The sequence below is a fragment of the Cervus elaphus genome, chromosome 6 (genome assembly GCF_910594005.1).
Source record: "Cervus elaphus chromosome 6, mCerEla1.1, whole genome shotgun sequence".
NCBI lineage: Eukaryota > Metazoa > Chordata > Mammalia > Artiodactyla > Cervidae > Cervus > Cervus elaphus.
The window spans coordinates 46,647,100-46,670,058 of record NC_057820.1 but is presented as its reverse complement, the minus strand read 5'-3'; the positions used below and the strand labels follow the sequence as shown (position 1 = coordinate 46,670,058).

Genomic DNA, 22,959 nt, shown 5'->3' with positions numbered 1-22,959 from the left:
AGCCCCCCAAAATAGTCTCTCACTGTTTCCACTGTTTCCCCATCTATTTGCCATGAAGTGATGGGACTGGATGCCATGATCTTAGTTTTCTGAATGTTGAGGTTTAAGCCAGGTTTTTTCACTCTCCTCTTTCATTTTCATCAAGAGGCTTTTTACTTCCTCTTCACTTTCTGCTATAAGGGTGGTGCTATCTGCATAGCTGAGGTTATTGATATTTCTCCCAGCAATCTTGATTCTAGCTTGTGCTTTGTCCAGCCTGGCATTTTGCATGATGTACTCTGCATTTAAGTTAAATAAGCAAGGTGACAATATACAGCCTTGACGTACTCCTTTCCCAATTTGGAACCAGTCTGATGTTCCACGTTCAGTGCTAACTGTTGCTTCTTGACCTACATACAGATTTCTCAGGAGATAGGTAAGGTGGTCTGGTATTCCTATCTCTTGAAAAATTTTCCCCAGTTTGTCGTGATCCACCCAGTCAAAGTCTTTAGAATAGTCAATGAAGCCGAAGTAGATGTTTTTGGAATTCTCTTGCATTCTCTATGATCCAATGGATGTTGGCAATTTGATCTCTGGTTCCTCTGCCTTTTCTAAACCCAGCTTGAATATCTGGAGGTTCTCAGTTCATGCACTGTTGAAACATAGCTTGGAGAATTTTGAGCATTACTTTGCCAGCGTGTGAGATGAGTGCAATTATGCAGTATTCTGAACATTCTTTGCCATTGTCTTTCTCTGGGATTAGAATGAAAACTGACCTTTTCCAGTCCTGTGTCCACTGCTGAGTTTTCCACATTTGCTGATATATTGAGTGCAGCACTTTCACAGCATCATCTTTTAGGATTTTAAATAGCTCAGCTGGAATCCCATCACCTTCACTAGCTTTATTCGTAGAGATGCTTCCTAAGGCCCACCTGACCTCACATTCCAGGATGTCTGGCTCTAGGTGAGTGTGAGTGATCACACCATCATGATTATCTGGGTCATGAAGATCTTTTTTGTACAGTTCTTCTGTGTATTCCTGCCACCTCTTCTTAATATCTTCTGCTTCTGTTAGGTCCCTACCATTTCTGTCCTTTATTGAGCCCATCTTTGAATGAAATGTTCCCTTGGTATCTCTGATTTTCTTGAAGAGATCTCTAGTCTTTCCCATTCTGTTGTTTTCCTCTATTTCTTTGCATTGATCAGTGAGGAAGGCTTTCTTATCTCTCCTTGCTATTCTTTGGAACTCTGCATTCAGATGGATATATCTTTCCTTTTCTCCTTTTCCTTTCTCTTATCTTCTTTTCTCAGCTATCTGTAAGCCCTCCTCAGACAACCATCTTGCCTTTTCGCATTTCTTTTTCTTGGGGATGGTTTCGATCATCGCCTCCTGTACAGTGTTAGGAATCTCTGTCCATAGTTCTTCAGGCACTCTGTCTATCAGATCTAATTCTTTGAATCTATCTGTTACTTCCACTGTATAATCAAAAGGGATTAGATTTAGGTCATACCTGAATGGTCTAGAGGTTTTCCCTACTTTCTTCAATTTACGTCTGAATTTGGCAATAGGGAGTTCATGATCTGAGCCACAGTCAGCTCCTGGTCTTGTTTTTGCTGACTGTATACAGCTTCTCCATCTTCCACTGCAAAGAATATAATCAATCTGATTTTGGTGTTGATCATCTGGTGAAGTCCATGTGTAGAGTCATCTCTTGTGTTGTTGGGAGAGGGTGTTTGTTATGACCGGTGCATTCTCTTGGCAGAACTCTGATAGCCTTTGCCCTGCTTCATTCTGTACTCCAAGGACAAACTTGCCCGTTACTCCAGGTATCTCTTGACTTCCTACTTTTGCATTCCAGTCCCCTATAATGAAAAGGACATCTTTTCTTGATGTTAGTTCTAGAAGGTCTTGTAGGTCTTCATAGAACCGTTCAACTTCAGCTTCTTCAGCATTAGTGGCAGGGGCATAGACTTGGATTACTGTGATACTGAATGGTTTGCCTTGGAAACGAACAGAGATCATTTTGTCGTTTTTTGAAACTGCACCCAAGTACTGTACTTTCGACTCTTTTGTTGATACTGAGGGCTACTCCATTTCTTCTAAGGGATTCTTGCCCACAATAGTAGTTATAATGGTCATTTGAATTAAATTCACCCTTTCCATTCCATTTTAGCTTACTGATTCCTAAAATGTCAATATTCATTCTTGCCATCTCCTGTTTGACCACTTCCAATTTACCTTGATTCATGGACCTCACATTCCAGGTTTCTATGCTTTGAACTTTACTTTCATCACCAGTGGCATCCACAATCAGGTGCTATTTTTGCTTTGATTCAGCCTCTTAATTCTTTTTGGAGCTATTTGTCTGCTCTTCTCCAGTAGCATATTGGGCACCTACTGATCTGGGGAGTTCATCTTTCAGTGTCATATCTTTTTGCCTTTTTATTCTCTTCATGGGGTTCTCAAGGTAAGAATACTGAAGTGGTTTGCCATTCCCTTCAGCATGAAGTATGCTGAAAAGCAAAATATTGTCAACTTAGATAGACATGAAGATGTTCTCAGGTCTTTCCTAAACATTCTTAGAATTATGCTCCCTTCCTTTAGGATCCCAAATGTTTTCTTACAATGTATTGTCACTAACCAAGCCCAAAGCAATCTTCTTTTTCTAGAGAAGTCAACTCCAAGTACAACTTGCCCAGAAAAATAAGCCAAGATGCCCCAAAGAAATCTGACCAAGGTCGGGACTTAGAGAAAGGATGCCACGTGAATAAGAATTTCAGTAGGGGACTTCCCTGGTGGTCCAGTGGCTAAGACTCCACACTCCCAATGCAGGGGGCCTGGGTTCAATCCCTGATAAGGGAACTAGACCCCGCATGCTGCAACTAAAGATTCCACATGCCACAGCCAAGACCTGGCACAGTCAAATAAATGAATAAATTAAAAAAAAAAAAAGAATTTCAGTAGAATTAAGTTGATATGAATTTGCAACACCTACAGTTTGGTAAATGGTGCTACATCTATCCAGGTAATTTTTGGAGGCAGCTGCCTCTGACCAGTGTGTATTCTAAGCACATTCCCTTCCTCCTTTCCCCGGGTCTCCTTACTACCAAGCTTCTCTCCGCTTCCCTTCCCATCAACGGGACTGCTTTCCTCCCAGTCGTGTGGCTGCCTTTGCTGCTCCAGATCTGTACAGCACCCCAGTGGGACCATGAGGGCGAAGGAGGAGGAGTGTCTACTCTCGAAGCACTCTGCTGTATCTATCACAGACTCCGGAAGGCCAGCACTGCAGAGATGCAGTGAACTGTGTCTCTCTTCGTACTGGCCAGATCTGTGACCGACCTCTAGTCAGTGTTGAGGACATCTGGGGCGCTGACTTCATCTCTGGCCTCGTCTTGCTTTCCCTACAGTCATGCTTTACTCTTAGTTTCCCCTCATTCCAACTTTCTGACTTGAAATATCTTAGAAATAAATCAGGGTATAAATCATCACAATCATAAATAATCACTCAGCTAGAAGGTAACTAGAGCATTTAACAGGGACAAGATGCAGGGAGAAATAGCAACTGTTGAATTGAGGCTGCAGCTCTCCTCTGTTTATTAATTAAACAGACCATTGCGTGCCCAAAGATCTCATAGGCAAATGTTCACGAAAGGGAAAGCAGTGAGCAGAGACATGGAAATTTAAAAACAAACAAAGCTATGAGTCAACCTCCTCATTATAAAGCTGTAACACCAAGTTAGATTTTTAAAATTTATCATACAGGCAAAAATGCAGAAGTTTGAAAATACACTCTTTTGATGAGGTCATAGGGAAACAGACATGCTCATATACTGCTGGTGGGAGTGTAAATTGTTACAATCAGCGTAGAGAGTAATCTGGAGATACCTATCAAAGTTATGAATGCATCTCACCTAGCAATCCCACATCTAAGACTTAATCCTACAAATATGCTACTGTATGCAAATGAGATCCATAAAAGTCTATTTGTTTATTACAGCAAAAGATTGCAAACTCATGTGCCCATCAGTAGGGAGCTGTTTAACAAACGGAATCCATCCACATGAAGGAATGCTGTGGAAGTGAGGAGGGGAGCTCTGTGTTGATAGGAGAAAGGGAGGTGAGAATAAATTGTGAGTGGAGAAAGCAAGATGAGGAGCAGTACGAATAACAGGCGCTCGCGTAAAATGTGCCAAAGGGAATATGAAAGTGTGCATTTGCTGAAACATGCAAAAAATAAACTCGGTGTGATATCCAGAACCACCATGAGCAGTGATCATGAAGTGGAGGGCCACAGAAGAGACAAAGGTGGGAGGAAGTCTTTTCACTGTATTCCTTTTTTAAAAAGCAGTTAAAACACCACTACACACACATCTACACCCACACATACTCACACAGATCAAGAATGGTCTTTTTTCCCTCACTTGTTAAAAATTAATAAGTTATTTATGTCTGGAAGAGGTTGGAATAAAGCACATGAAAATGTAAACGAGGGCTAACGCTAGGTTCTGTGAGTAGGGGACTCTCTTTTCTTCTTTTTCCAAAACTTCAGAAATTAACAGGTATAATTTTGGAATCAAAACAATCCAATATGTATTTTCAATGTTAAAAAAAAAGTTCACAGAATGGCCTCTGAATTTTCCAAGTCCAGAATGGCCTCTGAATTTTCCAAGCCCTCCTCCCTGTGTAAACTGTCTTGAGAAATTTTCTACCATCTCAGCCTTTCTGGATATTTAATCTCTTAAACTTTAATCTCTCTAAACTGCTCTCCACAGAGAAGTCCTTTGGCCAATACTCTGCTAACTTAACAAATATTTATCAACTGCTTCCTTAGAAATAGAACCAGTTTTTGGCCAGGCACATGATCAATCGGCTGAAAGACTCCATTCTGCAGCCTTTCTTGCTGCTGAGTCTGGAAGTTTTGGAGAATGATATGCAAGGAGAAGGGGAATGGGACTTCTAGAAAGTTTCCTCCCCTTTCTCTTTTCTGCTGCCTGGAATATGAAAGTGATGGCGGCAGTCCCAGCAGCCACTGTGGAAACCTGAACCATTTCTTGGAGATGCTAGAGCAGAGAGCTGGAAGAAATCTGGGTCAGTGGAGACTCGTGGCATTACTACAACACAGAAGGACTGAATCAGAACCTACATATGTGACAAGACAAAACCTAGATGTTTAAGCCACTATGTTTCAGATTTCTGCTACTTGCAACTTAATAAAATTCTGTTACAAAGCACAAAAAGAAGATAAATAAAAAGCCCACTTCTTCTTTCCAGGAGCTGACAGTTATTTCTTTTATTAGTCTACATATAGTGATACAGAATAACACTGGGCAGAACCAGAGACAGACACACAGGCTGTCACATTTCAGAGAGGAGGGAGTACACCGCTCAGCCTACAAACACCAGAAGAAGGCTGCTGCTCGCCGCTGGATGCACCTTCGCAAGCAGGATGACCAGTGACCCCAAGAAGAGCTCAGGTGCAGGGAAGAGGCGGTCCCCTGTCCAGCAAGAACACTATGCCGGGGCCCCCTCCATGCGAGGCACAGGATGCCAGGGTGACCGGTCTGTGCTCAGGGCCCCTGGAGCCCCTGTGTAGACTGGAGACAGGGGAAGAAGGAAGCATGGGGGGTTAGACATCCCCTTTCTCCACGTTCAGCTCAGCCCTGGGGACTGCAGCTCTAGGGAGAAAGGCCCTTCGAGTCAGCCTCCCCTTGAGGGTGAGCAGAGATTTGGAAGTGCTATTCCCTTACACCTTCATTCTCTGGACTTTGCGGTCATGGAATGTTACTGGGCAAGGCTGTAAACACGTTTTATTATTTTTTAAGATACGTAGAGAACATTTATTTAGATTGAGAAAAGCAGCCACAAATTAAGTACGGAAAAGCCACAGACAACAGACACATCACATAATCCAGAGAAATAATCAAAGTGCTTTTCTTAATGAACTGCCTCTCATACCTCTGTAATGTAATACTCGCTTTTTCTGACTGCACTCTCTCCTATGACATTCACACGACATTGTCACATGATTGTCTTCTTATATGATAGCAATTTTTAAAAATAATTTTGCTTTTAATTTTGGCTGTGTTGGGCCTTCATTGTTACACGGGCTTTTCTCTATGGCAGTGAGGTGGGGCTGCTGCCTAGATGCAGTGCTTGGTCTTCTCACTGCAGTGCTTTCCCTTGTTGCACAGCTTGGGCTCTAGGGCACGCGGACGTCAGTAGCTGTGGCTCCCAGTCTCTAGAGAGCATGCTCAATAGTTACGGCACATGGGCTTAGCTGCTCCGCAGCATGTGGGATCTTCCCAGCCCAGGGATCAAATCCATGTTTCCTGTACTGGCAGGTTGATTCTCTACCGCTGAGCCAACAGAGAAGCCCCAGTTCAGTTCAGTTCAGTCGCTCAGTCATGTCCGACTCTTTGTGACTGCATGGACGGTAGCACGCCAGGCCTCCCTGTCCATCACCAACTCCCAGAGTTTACTCAAACTCATGTCCATCGAGTCGGTGATGCCATCCAACCATCTCATCCTCTGTTGTCCCCTTCTCCTCCCGCCTTCAATCTGTCCCAGCATCAGGGTCTTTTCAAATGAGTCAGTTCTCCGCATCAGGTGGCCAAAGTATTGGAGTTTCAGCTTCAGCATCAGTCCTTCCAATGAATACTCAGGACTGATTTCCTTTAGGATGGAATGGTTGGATCTCCTTGCAGTCCAAGGGACTCTCAAGAGTCTTCTCCAACGCCACAGTTCAAAAGCATCAATTCTTCAGCGCTCAGCTTTCTTTATGGTCTAACTCTGGGTGGGGGGAGGGAAGCCCCAGGATAGCAATTTCGAAATATCATTTTTTATAATGAGATGTGATGGTTATTAAGCTGCTGTCTCTCAAGCCCAAATCCTCTCTTCTGCGCTCAGTTCTGGGAGGCTGGCCTGCAGACCATGTTTGTGCTTTGCCATCTAGATCTGTCCGACTCCGCCCACAGGAGCCCAGGAAGGACGCTGGAAGGCGGGGAAGCAAGCGGCACCTGCTCCTGTCTGCTGTCTCTCAGCATCACCCCAGCAGTGGCTCCTCACCACCTGAAGCTGTCCCTTCTCTGGCCTTTTAAATCATAGAATCCAATACATTACCTTTCTTGCTTAAACTGCTTTCAGCTTTTTTCTTTTTTCTGTTTTCACTGGTAACCAAAAACTCATTAAATGATATAAGTATGGTTAATTTAAAGATACATGCACCCCGATGTCCACTGCAGCACTATTTACAACAGCCAGGACATGGAGACAAGCTAGATGTCCACTGACAGAGGAATGAATAAGGAAGGTGTGGCGTACACACACACACAGGCACAGACAGAGTATGGCTCAGCCATTAGAAAGAATAAGGCGATGTGGTGTACACACACACACACACAGAGACACACGCAGACACACACACACACACAGACACACACACACAGACACACACAGACATACACACACACACAGACACACACAGACACAGACACACACACACACACAGGCACAGACAGAGTATGGCTCAGCCATTAGAAAGAATAAGGCGATGTGGTGTACACACACACACACAGACACACACAGACACACACAGAGTATTGCTCAGCCATTAGAAAGAATAAGGCGATGTGGTGTACACACACACACACACACACAGACACACACAGACATACACACACACACAGACACACATAGACACACACAGACACACAGACACACACACACAGACACACACAGACACAGACACACACAGAGTATTGCTCAGCCATTAAAAAGAATAAGGCGATGTGGTGTACACACACACACAGACACACACACAGACACACACACAGACACACACATAGACACACACACAGACACACATACACACACACACAGACACACACACACAGACACAGGCACAGACACACACAGAGTATTGCTCAGCCACTAGAAAGAATAAGGCGATGTGGTGTACACACACACACAGACACACACACAGACACACATATAGACACACACACAGACACACATACACACACACACAGACACACACAGACACACACACAGACACACACACACAGACACAGGCACAGACACACACAGAGTATTGCTCAGCCATTAGAAAGAATAAGGCGATGTGGTGTACACACACACACACACACACACAGACACACACAGACATACACACACAGACACATAGACACACACACAGACACACACAGACACACACACACAGACACACACAGACACAGACACACACAGAGTATTGCTCAGCCATTAGAAAGAATAAGGCGATGTGGTGTACACACACACACAGACACACACACAGACACACACATAGACACACACACAGACACACATACACACACAGAGACACACACACAGAGACACACACACACAGACACACACACAGACACACACACACAGACACACACACACAGACACACACGCACACACAGACACACACAGACACAGAGTATTGCTCAGCCATTAGAAAGAATAAGACTATTTGCAGCAAGGTGGACGGACCTAAAGATTATCATACTAAGTGAAGGAAGCCAGAGAAAGACAAATATATATCACTTATATGTGGAATATAAAAAAGTGATACAAATGAACTTATTTACAAAACAGAAATAGACCCACAGACATGGAAAACACACCTATGGTTATCAAAAGGCAAAGGGGCAGGGAGGGATAAATTAGAAGGTTGGGATTAACATATACACACTGCTATATATAAAACAGATAATCAACAAGGACCTATTGTATAACACAGGGAACTATACTTGATATTTTGTAATAACCTATAAGGGAAAATAATCTGAAAAAGAATTTATATACTTATAACTGAATCACTGTACTATATACCTGAACTAACAATATTGCAAACAGCTCTACTTCAATTAAAAAAAAAAGAGAGAAAGAGAGAATTTACAGTGATTTACGGTCCAGTGATTAGGACCTGGTGCTTTTGCTGCTGGGGCCGGAGTTCAATCCCTGGTCAGGGAACGGAGATCCCACAATCTGTGCATCACAGTCAAGAAAAAAAAAAGAGATGCTGATAAGTTTTGCCACTTAAACATTATATAGAAAAAGACCTCTAAATTCTTCTTCAAAACAACTAAGCACAGAACAACTAAATAACATTGTTCATTTAAAGGGCTCGATTTAGGAAAAGACCTTCTCGGGTTCAAAGCAATACTTGTCTCATGACCCGTTAGCAAACATTTTCTTAGTTTTCCCAATCAGGGTTTTAATCATGAGAACTTTTGGCTTCTTCCTCACTGAGTTTGGATTTTTTTCTGCCCCACATCCTGTCACTGAAATCTGACTAGAATGAATGGCTTTGGCAGTAGCTGCTTCTTTGTTTATACTTTAAGGCTTTGAGTCTTCCTTATTTTAATTAATTTATTTTTCCTGTGCAGGGTACTCTTTGCCGTGGTGAGCGGGGCTGCTCCCCAGGTGCCTGTGAGGGCCTCGCGTTGCCGGGGCGTCTCCTGTCGCGGAGCGCAGGCTGGACACTTGGGGCGCAGGGGCTCAGCTGCTCCTCGGCATGTGGGATCTTCCTGGACCGGGGGCCAAACCTGTGTCTACTGCACTGGTGGGTGGGTTCTGTAACACTGAGCCACCAGGGAAGCCCTGGCAGTAGCTTCTTAGATGAGACTCCTCTAACTATTAAGGGGTTTTCTATTCAGCCAGAAGCTACTTACATCTCAACAAAGGCCCAGAGAAGGGGGTGAGGGGAAGACAGATGTCTTTCCCTAGGGCCGTGTTCAGTTTTCCTCATGTGTGAGAGAGGAACCGAGGGGGGATCAGTCGTGTAGTTTGACTTCATGAGATGTTAACGAGAGTAATTTAGTTTTCCTAATCAAACATTCACTGGCAGTTCATCTTTCAGGGGGGAAGGAGAGGGATTAAAAACACAGACAAATTCATCCCTCTTCCTTGCTTCTACCACCTTCAGTGTGTGCCGGCAGTAGGGGGTCTCCGCTCTACACGATCATTCAGACAGACATCCATGTTCCTGCTGTTGAGCAGCCCCCCGCCCCGCCCCCCAGGGCTCTGGAATCCCACACGGAAGCCTTTGCATCTCATCAACTGAGGATGAGACAGTGTGGAGGATTTCCAGAGAGATTTTATGGGCTGAAGGTGATCTGTATCATGTCCAGCCATTGTTCATTGGTCAGAATTAATCACAAACCTACATCTTACCTATAAGGGAACTTGGGAAACATGGTCTAATTGTGCCAGGAGGAAACAGAAATCGAGTTTGGGGAACACACATAGCATGTCTCTACCACAGACACACCGTAAAGTCTGAATTGAAATATTAGTTATTTCCTTAATAACTGGCAGGTTGCTTGTGGTAGGCAAAGGATTATTAAACCTCTTTTCCCTTCTGCATAAGAATTTGACCTTTAGTTAACTTTTGAGCTCTGTTTCCCTGGAAACCTGATAAGGGAAGAATGTCAAACTCTAGCCAAGCAAGATTGCTTATGATAAAAATGACCCCCGCTTAGTAAATTGCATTAGACGGGGAGAACTATAAATACTGGACAGAAAGTCAGGGCTCTAGGCTTCTCTGAGCACAATGGCTCTTGTGTAATTGGCATGTCCCTTGGAGGAATGCTAGAATCATGTCTGGAGCTGGTTCAGAGAAAGTGGATCCTCTAGGACGTGAGAGTTTTAATTAAGCCAGGAGACGCCTGCCCCCACCCTTCCCTCCTTGTGAGTCTAGTTCCTTCACTCCTCAGCTGTCACTTTGGGACCAAAGCAAACAGCTCCTGGGTAGCTGCATGGACAGCTTCATGGATGGTCACGATGGTTACTCCAGAGGAGAAAAATGCCCGCCGCTGCCTATGGGTGAGCTATGTTCCCATCCTGGGCAGACTGGTGCCGGTGCAGGCTATGACCACAGAGAAGACTCAAGCAGTAGGCACAGAATGCATGATGCCTAGGGCCCTGAGACTGTTAGCAATCCACGAAAATGCATTAATTTCTTTTAAAATCAGAAGAAAAATATGAACTTTTAGGTAAAAGACAATGTTTTAATATATAATATAAATATATTTGTCTCTATACCAATGTAACTGTATAATTACATGTACACAATTGAATATATGCAAATATAAGAATATTCATATAAGTATATGAATTATATATTCAACATATATATTCAAGTGAATATATTTATAAATTTTATTATATAATATTTAGTCTTAGTGTTAGTCACTCAGTCATGTCTGACTCTTTGTGACCCATGGACTGCAGCCTGCCAGACTCCTGGGTCCAAGGGATTTCTCCAGGCAAGAATACTGGAGTGGGTTGTCATGTCCTTCTCCAGGGGATCTTCCCAACCCAGGGATCGAAGCTGGGTCTCCTGCATTGCAGGCAGATTCTTTACCATCTGAGCCGCCAGGGAAGCCCCATATAAAACTTAATAAATATTTATTCACATATATAAATACATATTTTAATATAGGAAGAGAGCCATGAAGTAAAAAATGCTCAGGGCCATGGAGGTCACAATGTGGTCCTGTATGACAGTCTCATGAGGCTAGCTTGAAGGGTAGGTAGAACCTAACAAGACCTCCATGGGTGTTACACATGAAATAGATGAGGCTTCAAAAAAAATAGAAACTCTCTTTTTGTTGTCAAATGGCTAGTATCTGTTTCAGAACAAACTGGACTTTTAATATCCCACAGTTAATCAGAATATGAAAAATAAAATACTTCTTTCTATGTCTTTGGTTCCTTTTCATGGTGGAGATAACGTATGATTCAGTCTAGAAAGTTCTTACTGACCTGATTCCAACCCTTGAAGAAAGGCTCTGAGCACAGCATTAGTTTCTGACATTACACATAAGTCAGAGACGATTCTGAAAAACCAACTCCAACATCCTCTTAAATGTGGCCACCTGAAGAGGGCCGAGGAGATCAGTTTCCAAGAAAACTCTTGTAGCCACAACCACATCCCCTTGGTTGTGCTGCTGACCCTGGCTTTGCTGGTTGGTCCTGGTGCAGCTGGGGCCTCTCTTAATCCTCCTGCTGCAAATGCTTCTTTTCTGCAAAACTGACTCTAAACAACCAACTTCCCAGGAGAACTAGACTTGTACAGAGGATATTTATTTTGTTTCAATCCAAGATTGCACAGAAAAAACTTTTGTTCAAACCTGGTCTTGGCTTTGGGTTTTGACTACCCCAGGGCTTATTTATTTTTTATCCTCTGCTGTACACTATGACTGACTTTTTCCTCCTTTCATCTTCTTGAGGATAACGGTTTGCTCTGGAGATTAAAAAGTGGTTTATTCGTCTATCTGTTCATCCATCCATCCATCCATCCATCCATCCATCCCTTAAACCACAAGCAGATGACTTTTAAAAAGTTTTCAGTCTAGTCCCTTTAACCTCAATATAAGGAAATCAAAGCCCAAAGCTATTAATCAATGTGCTTGAATTCACACAGGCAGTTAGAAGTTAGGCTGCAGGAGAGAGTCAAGCTTCCTGGCCCCCAGTTTACGCTATCTCACGCAGATGCTTTCAAAAAGGATGTCAGCAGGTCTGGAGTTAGGTAGATAGAATCAGGAGGAAGAACAGAGCTTAGCACTTGGACAAGGACTGGAAAAAGCTGGCAGCCAGGGCTGGGGATTGCTGATGAAGAGACTGGGCCTACAGACTGTCCAGAGGCCCTGTTTCACCAGGCACAAGATGAATTGAGCCTCCTTGGGCCCCGCAGGTTCTAAAGGCTCTTGTTCAACATGCCAGAGGCACAGAAGATGGTGCCCATATGTGGGACATTTCCTCCAACACAGCACAGCGCTTTGAGAGTTTTGCCAAAGCTAGTCAAGCAAGAGTCATACAGTGTTTTGTCTGAAAGTGCTCATAAGCTCCTTGCCCTGAGTCATCTGAGGAACAGCAGCGCATCAAACGCTGCCATTCAGGAAGAGGGTTAAGCCTCCCATTAAACCGGAACATTTGCAGTAAGAAAGGAAAGCAGAAGAAGGCTTGCTATAAAGGCAAAACTGGGGCTTAGCTTTCTGGTCAACAGTGTCTGCGGACAAACATGACTTTTCCAAACAAAGGGGTGTGAGTAGTAAATTCTGACCATATGCCACAGCTAACAGTAAAGTCAACTTGAGAATGACCCCCTTTCTGTGTAGCCCATCTCCTAACAAAGGAAACAATGAAACGCTACAGAAGAGGACAAAGAGAAGGTCTATTTCGTCCTTTAAGACAACTGTCAGAGCCAGTACTTACATAGCACTGTCTGTGTTGGCCTGTGTCCTGAAAAGCCTTACATGTATTAACTGACCTAATCATCAGAGCACTTTTATGAAGGAGCTGATAACAGTAGCTAAGAGGGACTCAGCACAGAGGGGTAAAGTAATTTGCCTAAGGTCACACAGCAGGGAGCAGAGCTGGGTTATGAACCCAAAGGCTGAGGGTAACCTACATGCTAACCTCCCTCTCACTTAGAATTAAGAAATACCATTCTGAAAAAGACATAGTCCAGGATCCATCCACCTACCCATTTACCCCTAGGTGGCAAGCACTGAGCTGGGCTCTGTATTTACCAGGATGAGCAAACACAGAAGCTGTCTCCAGCTTTGCTGGCGTGTTCTTCAAGCCAAGAGCTTCAGTGGCAGCCTCGTGGTGGCCACCATGCCCACTCCCGTGGCCGTGGCAGAGGTACTGGTTCTCTTGGAACCAGGTGTGTGGTGATGTTTGGGGCTCATTTCTACATACCTGGTCTAGATCCCACTCCTCCAGCTCTTTCAGATACTACATGTACTTAATTCCTTATATGAAATCACATTTTCTTTAAAATGATGAGAGTGGGTATGCTTTCTACATCTGAGCTGTGACCGAAACATTTACCTAAAGGGCTAAAGGATGATGGTTAAATAACAAGTGCCTCTAGCTAGGAGAGTAAAGAGGAGTGTCTCTAAGAGTCAACTCACTTGCTTCAGAGCAGGAGAAAGGTACTCTGGGAGGAAGCCTGGGGCTGAGTAGGGCCCCAAGATCCAGGGGAGAGAGCCCAGATACATAGCACTGGTCAGAGCTGGGGCAGGAATCCCTCGCCAGACCATGTCAATGTCTTTGCTGAGTGCCCCAGGAGGCCCAGGACATCCCAACTAGATGATGTGTAGAAACAGCATGGAGCTAGATGGAAAGCACTAGCTTTTCCTAGAGCTGAGGACCAAATTGGGAGAAGAGATGGGCAGAAAGTTGCCGAGCCAGGGTCTATCTCCAAAGCTAGACGGAGCTGGCCTCTGCTTCTAGTCTGGACACCTGTTATTTTCTATCTGTAAATATTTTTGTCCCAATGACTCTTCCAGTATATGATAAAAACACATGTAATGCATTCAAGATGTACCCCAAAACATTTATCAGGCACCCATTATGTGCCTGATACCACTATAGCAGGGAAACTATGGCAGTGGACACACCAGATCAAATCCCTGTCCTCACAGGGCTTACACCTGTGACTTAGTATTTCTTTACCTCCAAAAGACGTTGAAAAACCCAAACAGGTAAAAATTATCTGTAATCCGATCAAAAATTCTTTCTCTACATATATAAAGCAAGAAGCCAGAGTTCCTCCTTGTTCATTCGACCCTTCCTATGCCCCATATGCAACCATTATACATTTTTCCTAAAATTTTAAATACTTACTAAGTATACGTACCCACATACTTTTTATTTTATTGTTTTTTAAAAGAAAATTAAGATAGCACTTTACAGAATAATCTACAACATTTTTCACCCAATAGACCATGAACCACAGTTTGAGTTCTCCAAGTAGAACCTAAGGATCCAAACACAGTCCTTGCTGAGTATGTATAGATCTCACTTTTTGGTTGCATAGAATTTCACTTGGTGTCTGGATTAATATTATTTAATCCCCTCAAGATACACATATACTCTCTGCCTTGCCTCCACTTCCACTCACGGACCTTTAGGAGTTTTGTTGAATGAGTTGATAATGTTACTGAGTCACTACACAGGAAGTGTATGCAACAAGGGAGAGTTCATTTTCCAAAGGCAAAGGCTTCTCAGACAGGGTTCTGAGGTCTGGGGAGACGACTGAGTTGGTGGCAGGGAGATAAAGTCTAGGAAACTGATCCTTGCTTTTATCACGCTCAAGATTTACAGATAACATGCTTATGTGAAGTCGGCCAAATCAGCCACCATGATGATCATAAAAACTGAAAAGACCTTAGTAATTTAGTGGTTACCTCCCCTTTGTCAATGACAGCAGCCACTTGCCTCCCAACAGTCTTTGGTCTAAATTTCATCACGCACCTTCAGTTCAATCACATCTTGTAGAACCAGTCTACACTGCCATATTTAAGACTCGTAACTTTTTAAATGACAAAACTACAACTGATCAATTATGAGTGGTTTTATCAGTATTTTTTTAGATCACTGAACATAGGATGGGAATTTATACTACTGAGTTGAGCACCAGTTTCTAAGGTCTTCGGTGTCTTGGTGGGTGACTTCAGGTACCCACAGCACCATCAGTTAGTATTTCTAGAACCTCCATGAGAACAGTGACTGGAGGTTTTGTGTTGGCAGCAAACACAGGGTCAGGTCCTGGCCACCTGGGTGCCTGTGGCAAGTCACTGTGGCCTTCCTAGGTCTCGGATAATAATACCTCTCTGGCCTACTTGCGTGAGGATCAAAGGGAAACCAAATGCAGGGGACTCTTCAAGTACTCTTGCTTGGAAAATCCCATGGATGGAGAAGCCTGGTAGGCTACAGTCCATGGGGTCGCAAAGAGTTGGACACGACTGAGAGACTTCACTTCACTTCAAGTATCAGCTACTATACGAATAAATGGGAGGAAGAACCTGCATGTCGCTAGGTGATAGTGGGTAACCTTAACTCCTGTCTACACGCCCACCTTGGAGAGTCAGCATCCCGAAGCTGAACCCCTCACTAGATCATAGTCCCCACTAACAGCTCATTCAACTCTCTAAGAAAGCCTTAGCAAATAGAGTGAATTCTGTGGAATATTTCATGGGAAGATGGGAGAGAAGATTCCTTCATCCACGCCACAGCAAAACCTAATGATCTTTTCTGTCAGAAACATCTATTCTTCCTTGAAAGCTCATCTTTGGCCATCAGCAACCTGATTGCTCTCCTCCTTGTCTAACAGAGACTACCTAGCGTCGATGGCTCTAGCCTTTCTTCACCCTTCATATTCTCTCTGGGTCTTTCTGTGCCTCATTCTACCACCCTGCTCTTCACTTTGCCATCAAGTTGTGGTACAGTAATTACCCCATTCATCTTGGATTTTCTTACCATTTTCTGACTCCCTGCTCAAAACATCCTTGTAAGGGTCTCCTACTCTCCTTATAAGGTGGTAAAAGTGAAAGTCACTCAGTCGTGTCTGACTCTTTGTGACCCCATGGACTATACAGCCCATCGAATTCTCCAGCCCAGAACACTGGAGTGGGTATCTCTTCCCTCCTCCAGGGGATCTTCCCAACCCAGGGATTAAACCCAGGTCTCCCGCATTGCATGCGGATTCTTTACCAGCTGAGCTGCAAGGGAAGCCCATAAAGTGGTGGGGGCATTTTAAATAACAACTGTTTTTGCTGTCATCAACTTTTATTTTCTTTGCATAATATCATTCGGTAATTCTGTTATTCTTAGATCCAGAAACCCAGGCACTGTCTAAAGCCAGCCCCTCATCTGGCACTTACGGACTTGCCTAAGGTGGCGGGACAGGTCTGGGCCACTGACAAAGTAGTGCTGATCCCCTAATCCATTGCTCATCTCACTGCATTAAGCCTGTGGTAGAAATAAACTGGGAAGCTTTCGGATTCAGGGGAATCCAGAACTCTGGACTAGAAGAGCTTTAGGTTTCATCTTGAACAAATCCTTCATTTTAAACAGCTTAAAATGGAAACTTTTCTTTTAGTTTCTGAATCTTAAAAACACAGCACAGATTAGCTGGTTGCTTTAAAACATATGTACTTGCCTGGTGGGTATGATTTCCAGGAACATATACAGACTTGAACTGTTTCATGAGGTTCCGAGCTCCAGCAACATCCCGAAGCGAAGTGAAGAGTTCATCCACAGCACTTTTGGATTTGTGAAATGTCAGGTTAATTGAAGAGTCACAGCCTGAAACAGTCCAGAGATATTTGCTCGGGTGAACAAATCTTTAAACTGAGTTTTAATCATGACAGGCTGAGCTCCATGTAACATAGTTGGGTTCCTCTTTTTTTTCTTAACCCTATTTTCCCCTGGCTGTTCACCAACTGGGCTGTTTCAATCACCCCTGAGCAACGAAACACGCTGAGCATAAATGCCTTTGACAGAAGGAGAACTCAGAATTGCCTGGGATTGCAGCCACTGGCTTCAGCCCCTAGACTATAGAAGTTTCACAAAAAGAAAGCTCCCTAGGGTCTGCTATCCTTAGAAAATAGCTCTGAGAAAAGAGGAGAAGACACAGAGAAAAATCAACAGAGGACTGTGATGAGCCACTCACACTTGAATCCCACCAACGGTTTCCATAAAATAGAACAGCCAGGACGAGAAAGCTCATAGAGCTGCTCCAATAACAGAACTTGCTGGACTGGGCATCTAATGTGCTAACAAAGCATACGGCGTATTTCAAAAGGCAGCCATTCAAAGCTGATCAAACACAAAGGGGGCCTAATAAGGAGACCATTCTCGGAAATGGTTCTATTTCTTTTTGAAACTTATAATAGATGGATTTATTCTCTATCTTGTTAGAAGCCTATTCAGAAGAGGAATGATTACGGTAAGTTAGAGGTTCAAAAAATAGAGAAAGACTCAAGATGAGTATTTTTGACTGCTGAAATACTGCAGATACAGGAATTCACCAATCCCCGTATCACCCTTATGAGGCAGGAGCTATTCTTTCTCCTATTTTAAGGACAAGAGTGCTGAGATCCAGGGAGATCAAGGAGCACTCCCGCTAGCACGCTGACAGTGCTCGGCCCCCTTGGGCTCAGGCACCTGGCTCACGTGTAGGTCTGGAGAACAGTTCTTGCGGCCTCTGTGTCCTTCCTCAAGGACCTGCACGTCTGTTTCTGTATCCATCTGTTTCTGTGTCTCTCTTCCTGTCTGAGGGCTTCTTCTGGTTAGAAGCATGGAAGTCAGCACTCAGAAACAACAACACAATTGTTGTTGGGGGGACAGTAGGAACGATTCTGAACTGTGGTCTCCATTGCCTGACGGGGAGGGGGCAGTAGGACTGAGTCCTAGTTGCCCACAACAGTAACTCACTCATGGATCCCTTCACTACTGGCTTTCTTTCCTCCCATCTCACTTCCCCACTTCCTGACCACACTACCTGGGACATCTTCTCAAAGATAGTACTTGCACTCAAATTCTTGTCTCAGGATACCAGAGCTTCCAGGGCAATTTGAACACAGGCAGCCTAGACCTTCCCAGATAGTGCGGTGGTAAAGAATCTGCCCGCCAGTGCAAGAGATGCTAGAGACACAGGTCTGATTCCTGGATCGGGAAGATCCCCTGGAGTAGGAAATGGCAACCCACTCCAGTATTCTTGCCTGGGAAATCCCATGGACTGAGGAGCCTGGTGGGCTACAGTCCCTGGGGTCACAAAAGAGTCGGACACGGTGACTAAACATCAAGATCAACAACAGTTTATACAATTTTTCATTTGTCGTCTTTCAATTTTTTTGAAAAGTGAGGACTATAATGTTCTTCCATTAGGCTGAGAGGGATAAAACCATATCCTGGATTGCAGAGTACTGAAAATAATAAACTACATGTGGAAGTTGTGGATTATACATTAGAATTAGGTTAAGCAAAGGCTGTGTAATTCCAAAGAGGCAGGTTGACTGTGGAGCAGGTTGTTGATAGAAATGTTTACAAGTAACCTGAACTCAAGGAAACCCAACAGAAAAATAAAACTGTCAAAGAAATTGTTGGGAAAAAAGTCCTAAATTTACAAATAAACTAAAATTTCCCTGAAAAACAGTTAATATTCTCCACTGTTCAAATCAACTGCACAATGGCAACTTCTTCCAAACCATCATCTCGTTCTGACGTGTCTGTTATCCTCAAAGCAAGTGCTCTGCAGTGGACATGCTTCTGGCCACCCACCAGGCCAAAGGGGTCTCATTTTTATCATCTCTGAGCATTTTCATAATTATACCAATCTTCACCAAAAGCAGGGTTTACATTCAGTTTACCCAAACCCTATAATGAAAAGTCATACACACACACACACACACACGAGAAATGTGGATCAAAGAAGACAAATGATGTGCAAAACCACATCACCAGCTCCAGCAAAATGTCCCTCTGATCACAGCCCTGACCTCCTCCAGGTACACTGCCTCCTGCCTTTCAGAATATCTCCTTTGTGAATGCAGCTCATTCCAAACTCATGCTGCAACTAATAATAGAGGAGATGTGGGTGCAAAAGTTATGAAATGGGATAAATTCTTTTTCTGTGTAAAAGCCATAATAGTTCACCTAAATAACCACTTACATGAGGCACTATTCTAAGGAGTTTATACATATTAGCTCATTTAATCTCCACAGAAACACAGTGAGGTAAGTACTACTATTATTACTCCCATTTTGCAGATGGGGGAACTGAGCCATGAGAAGTAACACATGGTCCCTCAATGAAAGCAGTAAAGCTATGATGCAAAGCCTGTGGTCTAACTGCCAAGACAGTCGTATCAGCCACACCACTCTACTGTCTTCAGAAGGTTAGTAAAGCACTTTTTGTCATTCAGCCACCCAGTTGTGTCTTTTGTGACCCCATGGACTGCAACACGCCAGGCTTCCCTGTCCTTCACCATCTCTGGGAGCTTGCTCAAACTCATGTCCATTGAGTCGGTGATGACATCCAACTATCTCATCCTCTGTTGTCCCCTTCTCCTCCTGCCCTCAATCTTTCCCAGCATTAGAAGTGCTTTTAAATGGAGTGAGTGGCAGATGCTTTTCCTGGGAAGACCTGGGCCCGTTCCTGGGATAGACGCCAATGGTGTGGTTCGCAGTTATACCCCTGGCCTGTCTTTCGCGTGCACACGAGGCGTGGGATCTTGGGACCTCCCAGGACTGCTGCACACCCTCCATTTCTCTGTCCTGTAAGGTGCTGTATTGAGTTACTGCTTATAAGCCCCTGACAGCCTGTTCCACCAAGCCCGCTTATGAGATAATGGTGTTTTGTAAGGGAACGCTAAGTGTGCAGTTCTAGTCAATTCTCATTTAAGCCACTTAGTTTAATAGATAATAAAGCAGAAGCTGAGCCTAGCCTTTGGCCAAGCACAGTCTGTGTACTTCAGCTGCCTGCTTCTTGATAAGGGAGGCCCCCAGCCCCCAGGGCGCCCTTGAGTTCGTCTAAAATGGGGCATGACTCACGCCCCTGCAATCCCTCTCTCTGGAGGGCTTGGCGGTCTCAGGCAGCGGTCCGGTTACTTCTCCAAGCACCCGAACAGGGCTCCCGTGGCCATGCCTGCCCGCCCCAGGCCCCTCGCCCGTCTCCGCCTACTGAAGTGGCTTTCCTTGGGCAGAGGGAGGAAAGCAGTTTCCACGGCTGTGAGTGCTGCAGGGACCCGCAGTCCAGGCAGCAACCAAGTCAAAGTGGGCAGTAAGTCGAGCAGCTCAGCGATCCTTTCGGGAGGGCTGAAAAGAAGCTGAACCCCTCGCTCCGGTCTGCCTACTCCTTCTGTTTGGGTCTTGCATGGAGCAGATTTTAAACTTTCTGGGGCATGGGGAATTTTTTTCAAAAGAGCCTGGTTTCCAGACTTTGGGTTTTATTTCTTAGGTATTCAGGAAAATAAAGCATCTTGCAACAGGAGGCTGCCTTATCCAAAGCTTCAGTCTGGATTAGAGATGCAGCACCTCACCTAAGGTCTTCCAACACACACACACACACACACACACACACACGGAACCTGCGTGGGTGGATAACCTGGGGAGCATGGTTGGAATAGGACTTGAAATGCCTCCTTATTAGGTGATATTACTCTCTTCACAGCTGTAAACGTCCCTCACATCCGACTAGGAAAAGCTAGGGTCAAAGAATATCATTTGAGCCTGGTCAAGAGGCTCTTTTTTTATCTGGACCCAAATTATCCAAAGCTGGCCTCCTCATCCTTCTTCCGGCCCCAGGCTGAGAACATCAGGCCCATTTTTCCAATCTGCATCCCGCCCTCCTGCCTCTCAGCAAACCCTTGGCAGCAGGGGACCCACCTCTGTGGGATCCCCAGGAAGTCAGAGAAAGGGTTGGCTTGGGAGGGCAAGACGGCCAGAAAGGACAGAGCGCTGGCAGGTCATGACCTCCCTCATCCGTCCGGCTGTCTGACGTTGCCTTTTCTCTCTTTTCAAACCATTGTTTTAAAGATGGAGTCATTTTTTCATGGCTCTCAATAAAAGGTTGGTAAATGAAAACAAAACCAAACACACTAAAAAACCCAAATAAACCTTAGCGAGTGCTGTCACATCTGAAATCTCTTAGGGAGACTGATTACACAGTGCAGGCCAGTCCTGGTAATGTTTATAGTAGAAGCCCTCCTTTTCAAATGTACTTGGGACCAGTAGGTGTTAGCAGTCATTTAACACAGGGGAGGGATCATGAAAAATTGATCTCTTTTCCATACACACACACATGTATGTATACATATAGACATATATGTGTATTTGTGTGTATGTATAGTTTTGTTTAAAATTAAAACATAAACTATGAACCTATTTGCAGGGCGGCAGTGGAGACAGACATAAGGGAACAGACTTGTGAATTTGTGGGAGAAGGAGAGGGTGGGAGAATTGAGACAGCGGCCCTGAAACACACACATCACCACATGTAAAACAGCCAGCCAGGGGGAATTGGCTGTGCAATGCAAGAAGCTCAATGCAAGAAGCTCTGTGGCAGCCTAGAGGGGAGGGAGGGAGATTCAGGAGGGAGGGGACCTTCGTATACTTACGGCTGATTCACGTCATTGTATAGCACAAACCAACACAACATTTTAAAACAATTATCCTTCAATTACAAATAAATTTTTTTAAAATGTAAGTGTCTATTCACTAATCTTTCAAGAAAAGGCCAAGGTCTTTTCTTTGAGTATTGTCTGCCGATTAGAGTTCTTTTTTCTTCTTTTAAACCATTACATACCAGGTATAATTTCCAATCTTAGTCCATTGAAAGTGGAACAAGAAGTTGAAGACACCTGAAGCACAATCTGAAAGCAGAATTCTTCTAGATTTTAATCTTGCTTTTCCCTTCAATCTTTCACAATCACCTAGTTCAGACCTAATTCAAAAGCCTGTTTAAAATGACTCATCTTTAGATGCTTTTCAAAAGCATTCAATTTGGTTTTCACTGAAACAAATTTTTTTGAATTCATATTTCCTCAGAGAACATTTAATTAGAGTTTGCAACTTAATAAAAAGTACAATTAGCAGAGGCAGGTTTGGGAACAAACACAACTGGCTCCCGGGAGTCACACGCCTCAACCAGGAAGAGCAGATACGCCCGGGCACAGGCAGGCTGCTTTGAGCTCTGCAGGGGTCACAGTTCTGCACCAGTCATTCTGTTTCACAGATGGATTGCAGGATGCAAGTTATTTGGGTGAATGGGTCATGTGGAGGCTGGCTGAGAACACGTGAATTAGATGTACATATAATTTATATTCATTGAACTTATATTGCATATACAATAAATGAAACATATATATACATACATATTTCTAAGGTCTCATATTTATACTACACAGGCAATGTATTTATGTCATCAATCTAATATTTATATAATGATCTAGTGTGGCTTTTAAGTTCTTCTAACATAAAACATCCAAAATCTGGGTTTTCAGCCTTTAGATCTTACTGGGCTGATTTCTTTCCTTGTAGGATCCTTGATCTACACCACACGGCAGACGCTCCTCAGCAGGTGCTGACATAAACATGCTTGGACGAGAGTATTCGTGTGCCTGACCTAACTAAGAAAATCAGGGTCAGAAATACTCAGA

At 44.0% G+C, this 22,959-nt stretch overlaps 1 protein-coding gene across 1 annotated transcript in view; it reads right to left on the bottom strand.

Moving 5' to 3' along the window:
* SCFD2 (sec1 family domain containing 2) overlaps positions 1–22,959 on the bottom strand; it is a 391,182-nt gene that overhangs the window by 34,234 nt on the left and 333,989 nt on the right. The window contains exon 6 of the mRNA XM_043906784.1: positions 16,959–17,104. Coding sequence (XP_043762719.1) covers positions 16,959–17,104 — 146 coding nt within the window. The remainder of the gene's footprint in view (positions 1–16,958; positions 17,105–22,959) is intronic.